This window comes from Protopterus annectens, chromosome 1.part0 (assembly GCF_019279795.1).
Source record: "Protopterus annectens isolate FY-2018-M chromosome 1.part0, PAN1.0, whole genome shotgun sequence".
NCBI classification, from domain to species: domain Eukaryota; kingdom Metazoa; phylum Chordata; order Ceratodontiformes; family Protopteridae; genus Protopterus; species Protopterus annectens.
In genome coordinates this window covers 417,846,562-417,864,611 of record NC_056725.1, presented here as the reverse complement: position 1 = coordinate 417,864,611, position 18,050 = coordinate 417,846,562, and the positions used below count along the sequence as shown (strand labels likewise).

Here is an 18,050-nt window from a genome sequence, read left to right as displayed (position 1 = left end):
GTGTTGAGACCATATGTTTTTTAGGTACCACTGAAGTTTCCTCATATGCAGCTTTGCACAAGGGATTAGTAATATGCAAGATGCCATAAATCCCAGAGCCTGCAGGATTTTCCTTGCAGTAAGCCTGGTGCAATTTGCTAGTGCTGTGAAATATTGAGTTAGCTGGCCCTGCTTCTCTGGCATGAGGTAGACCATCTGGGTGTTTGTATCCAAGTTGGCACCCAGGAAAATTATCTTCTGAGAAGGTATTAGTCTTGATTTCTTTTTGTTGACTGTATATCCCAGAGAGCTCAACAACCTTATTACATAAGCCAGATGTTTCAGAAGTATGTTCTTGCTGTCCGCTTGGATCAGGCAGTCTTCCAAATAAGGGTATATTTGTATCCCTTGAAGTCTGCAGAAGGCAATTACTGATGCCAGGCATTTCGTGAATACTCTGGGCGCAGTAGATAAGCCAAAGGGCAATGCAGAGAATTGATAATGAATTGAACCTGCAAGAAATCTGAGGTATCTTCTGCAATTTTGTCTGATTGGGACATGCAGGTATGCCTCCTTGAGGTCCAATGTTACCAGCCAAGACCCCTTGCCCAGCATGGGAAGAAGTTGCTGTAGAGTGAGCATCTTGAATTTTGGTACGAGTAGAAATGTGTTTAGGATGGACAGGTCCAAAATAGGTCTCCAATCTTTTCCTTTCCTTGGTACCAGGAATAGCCTGGAATAAAAACCTTGGCCTTGTTCGTGCGTAGGTACCTCTTGAATAGCTTTCATGTTCATGAGCTTTGTAATTTGCCTTTGTGCCTCTGCCCTTTGATTGTGTGGCAGGTTTGGCATGCCTCTCATTTTTGGAAGGGTGTGAAAATGAAATATGTAGCCTCTGTTTATAATGTCCAGTATGCATTTGTCTTTTGTGACAATATGCCAATTTTTTGAAAATAATGACAGCTTTCCTCCTAAGGGGGCTACCATTTGGGACCTGGTTGGCCTGCAAAGGGGAAAGTCATTGGGTTTGCTTTCTGAAAGATTGCGAGTTGTCCTCACCACCTCTTTGTGTAGAAGCTTGCCATTGTCTGCCTCTAGACGATCCTTGGGCTTGCCCTCTGCCCCTCGGGCGCCTGTATCTGCCTCTTTGGGGTCTGTCTGTGGCAGGAAAGGACCAGTTTTTTGAAGGCCAATTTCTACTAAAACGTGGGGGTTGAACCTGTAGAAATTCTTTCACTGTTTGCATTGACTTAGCTTTTTCCTCCATTTTCCTTAATACCTCCTCAGCATTAGCACCAAATAGTACATCCTTTTGAAGAGGAGCGTCTAGTAATTTAGCTTTGACATGATCAGGCAGGGCTTGTTCCTTGAGCCAGGCATGCCTACGTATGACTGATCCTGTAACAGCAGCTCTACATGAGGCCTCTACAGCATCAAAACCACATTGTAAGGTATGCTTACCCACTTGTTCTGCACTATGCATCAAATCCTGCAACTCCTTTAAGTCTGGTTGTTCAGGCTGTGACATTTTACTTTTCAGTTCTGATAACAAAAACTGTTGATATTTTAGCATATGAAACTGACAGTTTAAGGCCCTCATCGATAAGGTAGCCGAGGTATATACCTTTTTTCCCCACCTTTCTAAGGATCTGGAATCTCTCTCGGAAGGCAATGGATTTTTAGCAATGGAGGCCTTAACTCCCTTGGGGCCCTGTGAGATGGTTTCTGGGTCAGCAGCATGGCTTTTGTATAGAAATTGGTGTGAGTCAGGAACCCTGTAGTACCGGTCAGGCTTAACAGGAGCTGGAGGTAGAGAGTCCGGGTTAAGGCAGGCCTCCGAGTAAACATCATCTAGTATGTCCAAAACAGGAGGTATAGCCAGAGGCCTGTGCTGAGGAAGCAAGAGAAATTCCCTGAGCCTTTTCTTGGAATCAGAATATTCCTGGCCTTCCCAGTGGAAGTGTTCCCTTAACGTATGCAAAGTTTCCCCAAATGAGTAATCCTCAGGGGGGGATACAGAAGGGATGGACTCCTCCGCATCAGAGTCTTCAAAAGGGGAGTAAAAATGTTCCTGATCATCAGAGTGCTCTGAAAAAATGGAGCCCTGGTCAGAGGAGGGCGAATCTACCTCCTCTCTAGGCCTTTTGTCTGGGGGAGGCTGAGAACCTCTGATAAGAGTAATTAAATCCTTAGCCATTTTAAGCATCTGTTTCTTAGGCATAGGGCCTGGGGATGGGCCCTGAGTAGCTGGCCTCTTAGAGTGCATGGTTGCTTTAGCCCTTGTGAAAGCCTTGATGGAGAAAGAAGAGGAAGGTCTGAAGACACCATGAGTGGAAGTGGATCTGTCCACATTCAGAGCTTCAGCACCAAGAGTGGCTTCGGTATCTGTAGTCAGGGTGTGGGCCGAGGAGCCTGCGACCTCGGGTACAGGAGACACCGTCAAAGACTGGTCGTCGGTAGGCAGGGGCTGCGTAGGCGCCTCACTGAGAACCGGACCACGTGTAGTCGACTTTGGCGTGGTGTCGGTAGAGGCCGCGGACCTCGCATGTCGGTCCTTGTCTTTGCGTTTTTAAGACAAAACCGGAATCGGAGTATCCGCCGACATGGTATAGTTAAATGCTTTTCCAAAATAATGCTGGGCGAACTCCGCCCGACGCTTAATAGTGCGTTTGTTGAATGTAGCACAAAAGCGACAGGCCAAGACCTCGTGGTCTGGGCCTAAACAAGGTATACAGAGGGAATGGAAATCCTTATGCGGTATTTGCTTCCCACAAGAAATACAATTATTAACTTTGTCTGACATCGGTCTGAGGCAAGAAAAGGTTCCCCAACGGGGTACTTAGCTTTTAAACGACTTCGGCTTCCAAAATTTTCGTAATCTCAGGAGCTGGCCGACCGGCACTTGCGAACTGCTTCTGCTTCGGGCACCGCGCGGCAAGAAAGACTGGAGAAAATGGCGTCGGCTGGTTCCTTTATACCCCTGTCGCACTGACGTCAGGGAAGAAGCGACAACAACCGACGCCGGACCTAGACTTTGGAATTCGGCCGACCGAGGACCCGCCTGACGGCAGGAGAACCCATCTGTTATGACTGCAGCTGTATGCACGATGAACATCCAACTCATCCTCAGTAGGGCTCTTGGACTGCCAATCACCCCTCTGCCGAAGAATTTCAAGAATATCTGCAAAGGAGATGTCCTCAGAGGGGGATCTAGGGGACCCTTCTGATTCATCCAAGTCGGTGTCTGATGTGAGAGACTCCTGTGGGGAGTCCAAATGCCTCCTCTTGCATAATATTTTCCTGGGGACTTCTTCAAGGGGAACTTCTGGAGAGGTCTCAGAAGAGCAGGGAGCGCCCTTTGGGGCTACCTGAGGCTCTGGGTCTCTATGTTTGGGATGACCGGAGGAAACAGAAACTGACACAGTCACTTTAGGGGAGGAAGAGGCCAGACCTTGAGATGAGGAAGTCTTAGGAGACAACACTCGCCTCATGGCTTCGAATGCACCACAGCTCCAATGAGAAGGAGTTTACGGATCAGAAGGAGCTGCGATCCCCTCCTACACCGAAGCCGTGGGCTCCGAGCCCAAGGTAGGAGCTGAGCTCCCACAAGCCAAAGCCCAGAGAGGAAGAGTCGGCACCGACAAGTCTGTGCGACTATCCTCCCCAGACCCGACTGGAGAGTGTCGGCTCCTAGAGTCCCTGGTCGGCTCCGAGAATGTCCGAGCAGATGGAGCTGACGACACTGGAGCAGGTGTCGGCGCCAAAGGATCCACAATCATCAGGTCGGCCGCCTCCGGCTCCGAAAGTCTGGTATGGCTCAGAGGAGGAGCAGTCAATTCAGGAGTAATGGTCTTCGGCTCCAATGTTTGGGTCTGAGCCGACAGCAATTTAGCTAGGCCTGGTGTCTAAGAGTTTCTGAACCAGCCGGTCCATATCCAGATCAGACAAGCTGACAGAAGACCTGGATGAGTGAATAGATGGAGCCGACTGGAGCAGTAGAGAGGGAGGTTTTCGGCAACCGGTTCCAGAGCAGTGCCCCGGTTTCAAAAAGAACAGACTTTCGGCTCCAAAGTCAGTGGAACCGAAGTCACAACACTTTCTGACTTTTTTCCTTTCTTTGTCCTGGATTCTGAGGAAGATATGGATGATTTGCTGGCCCCATCCTGGTCAGACAATGCCTCAGAAAGGGTATTTGATAATACCCCTATCAATTAACTTCCCCTTCCTTTCTGCAAGTACTCTAGTAGAAAAGGAGTGGCAGATACTACATGACTCCTGCAGGTGCACCTCACCCAAACAGTATACACACTGCACATGGGCATCCGCAACGGACATCTTTTGTCCGCAGTATGGGCATTTTTTAAACACAGACTTTGGATGCTTTTCCTTCTCTTCAGACATAGAACGACTATTCATAAAATACAAAAAAAACACACTATTTAACTATATAAGATAGTTAAAGTTAGAGAGGATTAATCTAACTAACTACACACAGTACACACAGCCCAAAAAGGCAACTAGTGACAAAACTATTTAGCTATATAAAGTTACAGGATTAAAGCAATCCAATATCAAAAAGCCCAAAAAGGGCAACTATCTAACAACTGTAAGAAAATGCCCAAGGCCAAAAGGCCGAAGGCAATCAAAAGATTTTACTGGGAAAAGGGAGAAAAACAGAAAACAGCTGCTAACCAGATAATATTATATAGTTATAATAGTAAAAGATATAAAATTGAAATATAAAACTTGCTGAAAGTTGAAAACTCCCAATAATAGTCTCGAGCAACGCCGGAAACCAAGAGATCTGTGCTGCAGCAAACTAGATCTGGGGTAATTCCAGCAGTCCATTGTGGGATAAGGGGTTGGGTTTCGAGATACTGGAGAATTTTGAGCTTGCTAGTCGGCCGTGACGGAGCCGAGGATTGGCCCCGAACCCATCAGTGAAGAATGAATGGCGAGATTGAACAACTTCACATTAATCTTTTATGTCTAATGTTACTGTAAAATTCAGAAGAGGAGTGATTGGTAACAGACCTTGAAGGGTCAACATTTTGAATTTTGGTACTTTCACAAACAGATTGAGAAAGGAAAGCTCTAGAACTGGTCTCCAAGAAAGCTAGTTCTTTGAAACCAGAAACATTCTGGAGTAGAAGCCTTCCTCCCTTTTGTCTAAAGACATTGGTATTATGACTCCTAAGAAAAAAATGTACTGAAGAACTACAGGAAAGAACTGTTTGGTTTGGAGGTTAAGTAGGAATTCCCCTGAAAATGGCATGTGTATTTAGTGCCAGCTGTAACCCTCCTGAATTAGTATTAGTACCCAAGAGTTTGAAACAATCTGTTGCCATAGGGAAAGATTGAGAGCCAGCCTATGGAATAGATTAAAAAGATGAAAGGACAGGAGGGGAGTGGATAGGGGAAAGGAATGCTTGTATAGTCATTCTGAAGGTGTAATCTGTCCCTTTTTTGAAAGGATCACTGTTTTTATTGCTCCCCAATTGTCAGAAAATGGCAGGAATTGATTTTTGTCTATTACAAAAAAAAAAAAAAAGGTTTCTAAGATTTATAATGTGGGACCTGAAGAATCCCAGGAACTCCCTCAATTAATTTCCTTTTGTCATCAAACTGTTGAGAACCTGAATAGCAGAACAGTCAAACAAAAACTAATTTAAAATCTTTGACTTTACCTCATCGGTACATGTGTGAGTACATGCCCAGATGGGTTTCGGTGGTTTGGTCAACATCTGTTTAATCGACCGTATTTGTTTGACTATACAAATAGTTGTGAGGTGTGTGAGATCGACAGTCTCTGAGTAGGGAACAGTCTCTTTCCATGGGGATTGTGCAACCTCAGAGTTAGTAAACATAATGTGTGTGTGTGTGTGGGCACAGACTCCCCTTGGAGGATTTTTTTTTTTTTTTTAAAGATTATGTGCACGTGCCAAGAAACAACCTCAGCGCATGTATACTAGGAAATTGATGTCTGTTTTCAACACAGAATGGTTTACCTTCAGGATGTTGACATTCATTTTAATTGACCAACTGAAGTTAAATCTTTCTCAAAAAAGTAGCAGGAGTAGTGGCCCTAGACACAGTATCTGCACCAATCATAAACATTCTTTAAAGCATGTTTAGACACCTGTGACAGGTTAGAAATTGTAGGATTTGGAAAGGACCTATGTTCTGAAGGAAGTGCAGAAGAACAATCCCACAAGCTGTTCACACCTGAAAGAATAAAATGGAAGAAGGACATTCTCTTATGAAATCTGTCTAATACCTTACCTTCTTGTCCAAAGGGGAAGGGCTGGCATTAATAAGTGTTCTGCTCTTTTTTCGGGGGGGGGGGGGGGTCAGAAGTATTTGCAGGTAGCATTTAAAACATCCTTCAAGACTGGTATAACAGCAGGAATAGGTGTAGTGTTAAGCAAATACGCTTGCAGCATACTATATCTTCTTAGTTTAGAGGAAACATTCCCTTGTTCCCACAGAACAATATCATTCATGCTGGATCTACCCTTGGAAAAGGAAAACATGTCTAATGGAGTGGGAGAAGACAAACTTTCCTCTGAAATGGAGTACACTGGGCTTGACAATCACACAAAAAAGAACTCTCTCTATGTCAGAATCCCCTGATATATTTCCCTCAGTTATATATTGACCTAGTTAGTCTTCCGGAATGGATTTCTGCTCTCAAGGATAGAAAGCCTGCAATAAACTCTGGGATATGGTAAGAAAATCATAGTTATGAACAGACAAACTGTCTCTAGATGAGCAATGTCGAACATTGTGTTTCTTTTTTCTGCAGACATCAACGAAGAGAGACAATCTAAGAGCTGACACTTCATCCTGGGCATGAGGCCTCTTTCCCAGGCTCCTTGACAAAGAACCTCGCAAAAAAACTCACATTTTTAAAAGAACATGGCTCTCCTATGCTCAGACTTTCTGATACAAATAAAACTGCTGTCATTCTTCCGAAAATAAAAAATACATTACAAATATTTAAAAAGGCCAGACTTTCTGTGTAGAAGGGTTCCGATTAGGGAACTTATCTACCAGAAATGAAGCCTGTATCCAACTGCTGCTCCTGTGCAGCCTCAGAGCTGCTTTCCCTATAAGGTACCAAGAAAGTACTGAAGTTATGTACACTCTGACACCATATACCAACACACGGAAACTCATTTGTGAGCACATTCGATGGGAAATTTCCCTCCAAGGTGTAGTCATTCAGCAGCCAGAGTGTAGGTGTTGGTGGGAGCCATAGTTTTTTGAAGACTTGTCAGTTGTAGTATCCTGGGCAGGATGCAACCCAAATAGCTAAAGGCTACTGCACCAATGAGAATGATGAACATCTCTTCTGTTACTTAAGTTACACAAATACAGGGCATTGTGGAGACCACTGTCACAGCAGTTACTTACCAAGCAGAATCTGTAGAGCATTTGTATGGATTTCCAAATTTTCTGTTTGTTGCTCCATGACATCCATTTTTTCTGTGTCCTGATTGTAGTAACTATAAACACATGAGTATGCAAGAACCTAGACAAACAAGAAGAAAAAGCACTACATCATTTAAATCACAAACCTTTGGTACCATGCAATTCTACTTCAGACTTAACCAGAACTATTTCTTCTGAATCTACTTACAATTTTTTGCTTCATTGCATTAAGGAACACAGAGTTAATGTACTATGAAGCTTGGCAGTATGGCCTACACCTTTTGTGTCATCTTTTTTTCATCTAATGCTACCATTCAAAAACCTGCATCATCATAAAACAAAGATGCTATGCGAGTACATACCCAGGGTAATTCTGAAGATTTAAAAGGTTGACCCCCAAATAATTGTGGTGAACTCCTTCTGGCCCAGGCAACACTGATTTTCCTTTCCTTATGAAACTGGCCAAGGACAATTACCACAAGCTTCCTCACAGACCGAATCTACTCTCACAAGACCGGGGGAGTTTCATATACCCCAATATCAAACAATCTTAACTTACTGCCTGGATACACTTTAGGCATTTATTTCATGAGAACGTGCAGCAAGTACTAAAGGAGGCAAAAAAGCTGCCACTAAAAAATCCTATGTATTTAAGTGGAAGTAATTTTCTAGTCTCTGCCTAACCGATATTAATGCCAGGCTGCTCCGAAGACTACAGAGGAGGAGAAGACGACAGCAAAGCCTTTTTTCAATCTGTGTTCCTGCTAAATTATCACACTGTAAGGACTTCTTCGGGGCTTCCTAGGACTGGATCTCCAGCATTCCAGCGTTTGGTGAGAACAGAGATTGACATGTGGGGACTGGTATATGTGCTTGATTTACAGTAAGAAATGCAAGTGCATTACTTTGACTGGCCAATTTCTGAAGGGCACTGGCTGCATTATGATTGGCCAGCTTCTGCAGGGCTACAGCCTTACAGACTTTAAATACTAGAAGGCTTGCTCAGTTCATGCAGCAGTGTGAGCCAGTCATCAACTTATTAGGTATCAAACAAAGGAGCCTAGTCTTCAACAGGTAAGGGGACTGCTCATCTTTGTTCTATATGACATACAACTCCGTGCCTTACTTTTTTAGGTTATTATTTTATTTTGCCTTGTTCACAGGGTTTGCCCAACTGGAAGGCTCAGGGAGAAAAGCTCCAACATATTACAAACATTTTTAAACAGACATTCAGCAATATACATGAACAGTTACACATATTTGCTAATTATATGCATTAGTAGATGTTGCTGAAATTAACACTTTTGTTCTGCTGTTGTGTTATTGGGTTTAAGCAGCACTGTACTTTTGCACCTTGTTGGTACTGTACTGTCATTCACTTCTGCTTTGTTGATTGTAGTTGCAATTAAGTTTAAATAATACAGCGCTACTGTGCCTTGTTGCTTTGGCACTGTTACTCACTACTGGCATTATTTAAGATAATACTTCAGTCTTGTTTGTTATACTAGGTATATAAACACAAATCTACTTATCTCGGTTACTGACTGCACTTTTTGATCACTGGTGTTGTGGCATGTCTACTTTTTACTGATTACTATGGTGTTAACTGCATTTAAACCTACTGCTCTACAGGTACTACAATACAAAGTACAAGGTTACCTTCGTGATATACCTTTATTACCTGGCTGACTGCTCTATTGCTGCTGCACTTGAAACTACTCATTTAGACACCTGTATCTATTACAGTTATGCTTCCAGCTCCACTGAGTTAGACCACCCATAGCTCATTGCTTTTACTGACTTGGTAGAGACCTTATTAGCTATACTGTTAAATGTGCCTTTGTTACTGATTTGCTTAATGATCCTACATGATCAGTTACTTTTAAATGTCCTTTTTGCACTTGAGATTACTATAGTATTAAGTAGTATACATAGTAGTACTATTGTATTCAATAGTATATATACAGTATCCTACAGTAGTCACTATTCATTCCTTTATCCACCTTTTTTCTATCCATGTTTTGTTCTTCTGTCTTGCACCAAAACTAAGTTAGGAACCTACCCTACACCCCCCACACTTTACCTACAAACAGCCAAGTATGGTATCTTATTCACCTGTTTCCTCTTCTGTAGCCAGCCCGATAGCCCTAGTTATTTTGATGCAGCATAACTGCCTCATGCTTACTGAAAACTCTTCATTGCTAGCTCACAATGACTCATTATGTGAGAGGTGTATTTGCTTCACTTGGAGTCTTACTTTCTCTCCTCAGAAGCTCAACACATCGACACATACACAGGACAGCATGCTTCTATTAAACCAATTACCTTGAGGTTAAGATAACACTGTCTAAGACTACCAGGCTAAAGATTAAAAAACCTTGCATATTAGTTCACAAAGCAACACACCCACACTTAGACTGAATACCTCTAAGAGTCAAAAAGGTGCAGACTCCCAAGCCTTTTTATGTCCCACTGAGACCGCACCAAACCATGGTAATATTTTAGTAATAGATGACTATTGTAAAGCATAAGGACACCATCCTTAACAAGCTAGGAAAGAATATAGTTATAGTTAACTCTCTGGAGGCAGGACCCGGGATGTAACAATGGATCTTAAGATCTCTTCAATCTGCCTTAATTTTAACTTCACTCAGTATAATTGGATATCCTTTAATAGCCTTATAGTAGCTGACTGGTGGCAGTGAATCTACCTTATAGTCTAGGCAAAGTTGTTACAGCTGGTAATCTGTGTCAGCCTTTCCTAAATGTGTGTGTGTGTGTGTGTGTGTATTTGAAAATTAAATCTCAAAGAATGTGTGTCAGCTACTTGGGGCAGGGATACAAAGTACTGGTTTCACAGACAGGGTGCTGGAGGACTTGGCTTGGACACTCGGCTGAGGACCTAGACTTACAGCTGTACCAGTAGGGAGTCTTACTGAGGACTTGGAAGGAGATATACAAAGAAATCCACACTGTGTGTGTCCCTGTGTGCTCTTAGGGGAAATTATACTTGATACAGAGGTCTGCATCTGGAAATACCGAGTGTATCAATTTGTATTCCAAGTGAATGTCCCTCTCTGGCGTCAGTAGTGAGGATTCAGGCTCCTTGATTACTGGCCCAGAGTGGGGGACGTTACACTGGGTATGACAGATGTCTTAATACATTACCTCAAATTTCCATTAAAGCCCAGGCCTTTCTACTGGGGGACTTCCAACTATCCCTCAATAAACTGGCTGACCTAAACTGTCAATGGTCAGTACTACCCAGCACTTCCTCGTCACTACACATGTTAACTCTCTTTCACAAATAGCTTAGCATCACAGAAAAGACTCCAATATCCTTTTTTGATTGAAACAACTTCAATGAATTATCACTTGCGATACAAACTTAAGTTTATATAAAAGTAATCAAACCATATTAACAAATTCACATTTACAATTATATATTACATATATTTTATATATATATACTTTAATCTAAGCAACATTACCTAAATTATTCAATTCTTAACTTCTTTTAAACCTCAATCCTCCTCCAAAACATTTTCTGCATGTATTATCACAGTTTCCACTTTTTTTCAATGTAATTTACTCGTACCCTTTTCTAGAGATCCTACTTCCTTGTTTTTTTATCTCTGTTACAATATTCAATATTCACTAATTCTAGTACAGCTGGTTTAGACTTTGATTTTCATTTTCCAATAACTGCTTTTTTTGAAGTCACCAGAATTAAACATAGCAAAGCCTTCCAATGCAGATCCTGTATTCAGGCCCAAAACAGTAATTTCCTTAGTTACACTCCTCTGCTCTCCCAGTATTCCTTAGAGTACTCTGTAGGGAATTTTTAAAGTCTCCCAACTCATTACACTCCTAAAACATATGTTCCCAGTTATCTCTTTTTGCCCATCACACCTCCAACATTTGTCATCTACCTGAGGAAAAAATTGTTCTAAATACAACTCAAACAACAGAGGGGGAGAGAGAGGAAACCCTTGCCTGCTTTTTCTGTTCAGACATAACTTATAAGAGAGGAACCCTCTCACTTTAATTTTTGCTTCCAATCCCTCATATATCCTAATTAACATTATTACTGTATTAAAATATGCAAATACTTCCATTGCCTTAATCATAAAATCCCAGCTTACTCTGTCAAAAGCTTTTGCTGCATCAAGACCAATGAATAACAACGGTCTCTTCCTACATTTTGCTTTCCTCTGGATCATCATTGTTCTATTAATGCTGTCAAATGTTTGCCTCTCCTTCTGAAACCCACACTGGTCCATATCTATCAGTTTTGACATTACCTTCACCATTCTTTCAGCCATTATAGACAAACAGTTTACAATCACAGTTTAAAACTGAAATGGGCCTATAGGAAGCTGAATCAGATGGGTCTTTATGTATTACAGCCACCATAGCTTTTTCCCGGGATGTTGGTGCCTTCCCTCCTTTTAAAATACTTTAATCCTCATCCCCTGCCAGTAGCCCCTTACTACTACAAATCTGCCATTATCATCTTTTTCCCCTCTTTATCACTACTGGAGCTCCTCTAGGAATTGATATAAGTACTCCTTTTTTCCTTTGTCCCTGATATTTTGCAAAATATCCATCCTAAAATCCTTTATCAAATTTACATGCTCAGTTCTTTCTAAATGTGTTTCCTATAGCATTGCTGTTTATACTACTCTGCATTTCTTAATATAATTAAGTATTCTTTCCTTTGTGTCTATACTTGTGAGACCACTCACATTCCAAAATAATATGGAAAGTGTTATGTAAGAAGTCATTATTCTCAACTATTATATATGGCATCCTTTTTAGACATTTCTAGCTTTTGTGATACACGCACCTATTACTGTTTGGCTGGTTACTATTGTATACAGTTTTTACTGACATTGGAATCTATACCACATGTCACAAGATTTTTTTGTTTTAATAAAAACCCTTAAAAAAACAAAACAAAACCCAGAGCACCCACATAACCTGCTAACTTAATACAAACACAGGTAACTATGTACATAGTCAAATAATGTTTAAACCTCCGAAGAGGAACATTGGTGCCCGACAGACACAGGACCTAAGTAACCTGAAATTGAAGTTATCCATGCTAATATGCATGTTATTGCCTGTGCTTCTACTTATAGACTAATTGGTGTCTTTTTTTTTTTTTTTTTTTTTTTTTTTTTTTTTTTTTTATAATTTTTATTCTCCTTCCCCCAGATGTGAAAACTACTTGCATACTTTCAGAAATCCTTAGCAACTAGCCTTGAATAAACCAATATTCTTTTACTGTTCTATTATCAGCTTGCCACCATGGAAAAGTAAGAGAAAAAAAGAAAAAAAAAATGTAGTCCTCTGTTGCAGCCTGAAAGACCGAAAGTCAGGCTGAAGCATCAATTGCTAAAAAGAATATTTTTCATTATATCCGGTGCGGTCATACTTGTTTCCACTTGAAATTTATTAGATTAAGCCAAGGCACTTAATCCAGACATTCACTTATGCAAAACTAAGAGAAAACATATCAGCTCTATTACGACCTGTGTACTTTTACACACCATCCCTCACCACAACAACCCAAGATTGCATCCTATTATCTTACACCTGCTTTTGTGTAGCTTTTTTCTCCTGTTGCATTGTAATGCCCAAGTTTCTTAACACCAAAAAGAAAAAGAGAAGGAGGAAGGAGGCATGTTTACTTTAATAACCATCACATCCAATAATTAAAAATACTTTACTATAAAATATGCAATGTATATTTGTGAAAAGATTCATAAAAAAGTGTAAAAAAATTGTTTTACAGTTTTTCCTTTCTTCTACCCTCCTGTCAAGAGTCCCTTAAAACATTATTGACATGAAGTGAGGCAAATACTTTTCAGTTTCTCAGAAGTTTAACAAAGTAAACAAAAGTCTACTCTTTCCACTTATTCTTATACAGCAATATTTCACAAATGTGATTGATGCTTTGCAGTCTCACATTTACTCACCAATTTCCATGTTGCTGGTCTTCCTTTTCATCTCCATCTCCCAACTCCAGACTCCAGTTCAGTTTCACTGTGCTCCTGATTATTTTGATCAACTCCTGTGCTCTTTTGTCTTTCACGCATTCACCTTTGGAACAGTGGAAAGGTTTCACTGGCACAATCTCTCTGTGTGCTTTACTATCAGAAGAATGAGAAGCAGAGACCCTTCTACTTGGTGGATCATTTTACATTGGACAAACGTTTGCATTTCCACCTTAGCTTGTTCTGCATCAAAAAAATTAGTGAAATCCTCCAAAGCAAACTGAGTCCAAACTGGTCACATCTACTAAAGACCATCATAAGGCCTTCTTCACATATGTCTGCAAGCTCAAAGGAAGCACTCAGATCTGCTCAGAACTGGTGGTCAAGGACACCACATAAAAAAACGCTGCAAGTATAGCTAACCTGCTGGCAGACCGGTTCAGTGAAAACTTCACCCCTCTTTCCACCACATCAGTAAATCAGGACATCCCCAGCACCTGCCCCCCCCCAACTTATCTCTAAGGGGCAAGTCATCACTGCCCTCTCAAAGGCATAAAATACAGCCTCCATGGGACCCGACAACATCCCAGGCTGCATCCTACATGAACTCAGGAAGGAATTTGCAGCACCATTAGGCATCCTGTTCAACCAAAGCCTGAATACCAGCGTCATCCCAGCCAAGTGGAGGATAGCCAATGTCATCCTTCTGCAAAAAGGTGAAGCATCCACTGACCCAGGAAATTACAGACCCATCAGCCTAACTTGCCTAATCTGCAAGGCCATGGAACGCATTGGACCTCAAAAACAAGGACATTGGCAACCTCCAACCACTCAATCCCACCCAGTTTGGTTTAGTCAAGGGGAGGTCATGCCTGTTAAATTTGGTTGACTTCTTTGAGACATTCACCAAAGCCATGGTCAAGGGGAAGACGGTGCACACTGCCTACTAAGACATGGCCAAAGCCTTTGATACTATTCTCCACTCAGGTATCTCTCAACTAGGCATTGATCCATACGTTAGCAGACAGGTAGCAAACTGGCTCACTGATACAATCCACCTAGTCAAAATAGGGGAAGCCACCTGAAGCTGTAACGAGAGGTGTACCTCAGGGATCGGTCTTGGGGCCTCTGTTGTTTGGGATATACTTTTCTGAAGTGTAGGCCAAAACCAGTGTGCTATGGCTGACCAAGTTTGCAGATGACTACAAGCTGGGCACTGTCATCAATTTCCCTAGTGATGTGGACATCCTCCAAGAGGGTCTCACCCAAACAAATGACTGGTGCCAGAAACATGGCCTCAAATTGAATGCCAAAAAATGCATCCTCATCCCCTTTGGGGAGAGTGACATCCCAAAAATTATCACATTAATAACAAGATCCTAAGCACACAATCAGTCGTGAGGGACTTTGGCACCCAGGGTGATAGCAAACACTGCCTCCATGGTATGGAAAGCTTTCTATATAGCCCACCTCATCAGTAAGGGTATCTCATCCAGAGACAAGCAGGTCATAACATCCCTGTACTCTTCCAAGACCCATTATTGAGGACAATGCCCCTTTTGGCATGTACCTCACAAAGCACATGCAGCAGCTAGACAGACCACAGAGGTTATTCACCAGCAGAATCCAGGGCCTCAAACACCTATCCTACACTTATAGACTAAAAGCTCTGTCCCTCTACTTAGTCTCATGCAGACTCCTCAGAAGTGACCACTATCTGGCATACAAAGCAATCGCAGACCCAGCCTTGATGGAACTGCTGCATATCCGCAAGTCAGGCTCCACTTGTGTAACCGGCACATGCAACCTCAACCTGGTCTGTGACATCAATAGGACTTGTTGGCAGGACAGATTTGTGTCCCAGAGATGACTCCTCCTATGGAACATAGTCCCTCTCCATGTCAAGCAGAGTACCTCATTAACCCTTTTTAACCATAATCTGGATAACTAGATGGGGAAGAGAACATATACCACTGGGATTCCACCTGTGACCCTGCTTGACAGGGGCATCAGGTGCTGACTTGTCTAAACATAGGCTAAATTGTTGCCTAGGCTTGTAAGGGCCTCAGGGCCAACAGCCTAGTAAGTTCCTATGATCCTATGGCCCTCCAGAAAAAAAAATATTCTGAAGACAGCTGGATACAGCAGCTTGAATCTCACAATTGCCTCTTGACATTCCATGACTACTGGAATAAATGTGTTTCTCTTCTGCCTGATGTACAGTGAATAATCATTTTTTTTTACAAATACTCTGCTGTGTCCAGCTTTTAATACTTTGTCCTTCTGCCACAGTTGTATCAGGATCAACTCTTTCTGCTGGTAGGTTTGAATCTTTACTATTAAATGTTTTGGCTACTTTTCTCATGGTCAGATCTGGAGCCTAAACATGCTGTGCCTTTTTACTTAACAGTTCCTACTGTGGAATACTAGTCCAGTTGTTTATTTGTGCATTCATAAAATTAATACAATCTTAATTTCTCTGGAAGAACAGAAAATCTCATTTTCCCTACATGCCCTGTCTTCTTATTCTAGAATTTTTTTTGAAACATCTCTTCTTGAGCAATGTCATCCTCAGTCAGCCTTTTCTTCATTTCAACCTCGAATTTTTGCAGTTTTATCAGCTCATCTGAATATACAATTAAAGTTTCTTCAATTTTCCAGAGCTTTGTTATTTGAATTGATATACTCCTTCAGTGTTTCATTTATTTTAATCACCTCCGAGCACAATTGATTGATTTTTCCATCATGTCTTGTACCAAAACTAGAGTTTGAAGTGCTTTTTGCTAAACAGCTTCAGGATTCTTCCCAGTCAGTGTTTTCTCTTCACCTTTTCTAGTTAATTTCCTCCTAGTTTCCTCTCTGCAGGCATCCAGGCGGTACACTTACTAGCCATTAGCTGAATTTTACTCAAGTTGACAATATCTCTGGCTGCTGCTTCTGTTTTCTCACTGGAAAAGGTTGAGTTAAGCTGCTGATCAGTGTGCAGCCATCGTGGAATTCTGGGAACCCAATATCCTTGATCTAGTCCCTCATAAATATGTACACTTCTAGCACATGCATCATCATGCCTTTTAAACCAGACCATGCCTTTTAAATCAGACCATAACTTAGTGACCTCTTCATTTAAAACTAGTGGTACTTCCTCTGTAACTAGATGTGTGTTTAAGGAATTACCTAAAGCAAACCTTGTTCAGTTACTTGAAGACTTAAATAAATTCTGCTGTAATTCTCCTTTGAAGGATGTCATTGCTAAAGCTGTTATGTATGCCTCTGACGTCTACTCCAACTAAAAGAGATGTACTGATAAGGCAGTCACTATCTGCATCACATATTAGAAATATAAAAACAAACCCTTGTGGCAGAACACCCAAATTTATATATACAAATTATATAACAAGAGAAAGAAACTGCTTAAGGTTTGTAAGAGGTCTCATTCTACTTAACTGCACACTTGAGCAAACTAACAAAGAGCTTAAGAGAACCACAAAACTAACAGAGTTTAAGAAAACCACTAGGTAGTGCAGAGCTGAGTATGAACTTAAAATGGCCACTAAAACCAAAAAAGAAGTTATGTACTCACCATAACGTTCTATCTGAGTAGTTCTACTTCATTTGTCTTCAACCTGTGGCGATACCGGATCCTTATCTGATCAGAGTCGGCAACTTTACTAGCATCTGCTCTGAGCTCCAAGCTCCTCCCCTTACCCATAATACACCTCCACCACCTTCCAAACCCCAGATCGAGTTTGCTGAACCTAATACTGACAACCCAACCTGAAAAAATACTTGTGACCTATAACTGCAGCCCATAGGCTGTTCATATGCCAAGGTCCGGTGGAAAGAGGGAGGGACGGTTGAAGACAAATGAAGTAGAACTACTCAGATGGAACGTCATGGTGAGTACATAACTTCTTTATCTGAAGTAGTTTACTTCATTTGGTCTTCAACCTGTGGGACAGAGTCTCCAGCTACTAAACTCCTGGGAGGCCCTCAATGGAAGGATATTCCGGAGCACTGCAGAACCAAAGGATGCTCTACTTTTGGAAGTCAAATTCAATTTGTGATGAGAAATAAATGTATGAGATGAGGACCAAGTAGCTGCAGAACAAACATCATCCAAAAAAAAGACACTCTAGACCAAAAGGCCGCAGATGTAGCCATCGATCTAGTGGAATGAGCTCTCACCTGACCTGGAAGAGACATGCCTCTGTCCTTATAGAGTTGAAGGATGCATGAAGAATATGACCCTGGAGATAGGTTTCCCCAAAAAGGGTTTATATAAGGATACAAACAATTGATCAGATTTACGGAAATTTTTTGTCCTGTGTAAATAGAATCGTAACAGTCTATGAACATCCAGCAGGTGGTGTTTATATTCCATCTTGTTAGTAAAATTAGGAAAAAACACAGGCAAATTGATGGTCTGATTGATATTGACGGGTGATGCCACCTTAGGAAGAAAGGATGGACTGGTACGAAGGGAAACCCTATCTCTGGGAAAAATCATGTAAGGAACTTTGATGGACAAGGCCTGCAATTCTGAAACCCTTTTGGCAGAGGTAACAGCCACCAGAAAAGCTGTTTCCCAAGATAAATATTTCAGATCTGCTGTTGTAGCAGGTTCAAAAAGCAGAG

General features: G+C 41.6%; 1 protein-coding gene across 2 annotated transcripts in view; it reads right to left on the bottom strand.

The window, feature by feature from the left end:
* The window catches only part of CUL9 (cullin 9), a 2,881,018-nt gene that overhangs the window by 207,531 nt on the left and 2,655,437 nt on the right, over positions 1-18,050 (bottom strand). For both annotated transcript variants that reach the window (XM_044060287.1, XM_044060293.1), the window contains exon 38: positions 7,396-7,513. In XM_044060287.1, the coding sequence (XP_043916222.1) occupies positions 7,396-7,513 (118 nt within the window). The remainder of the gene's footprint in view (positions 1-7,395; positions 7,514-18,050) is intronic.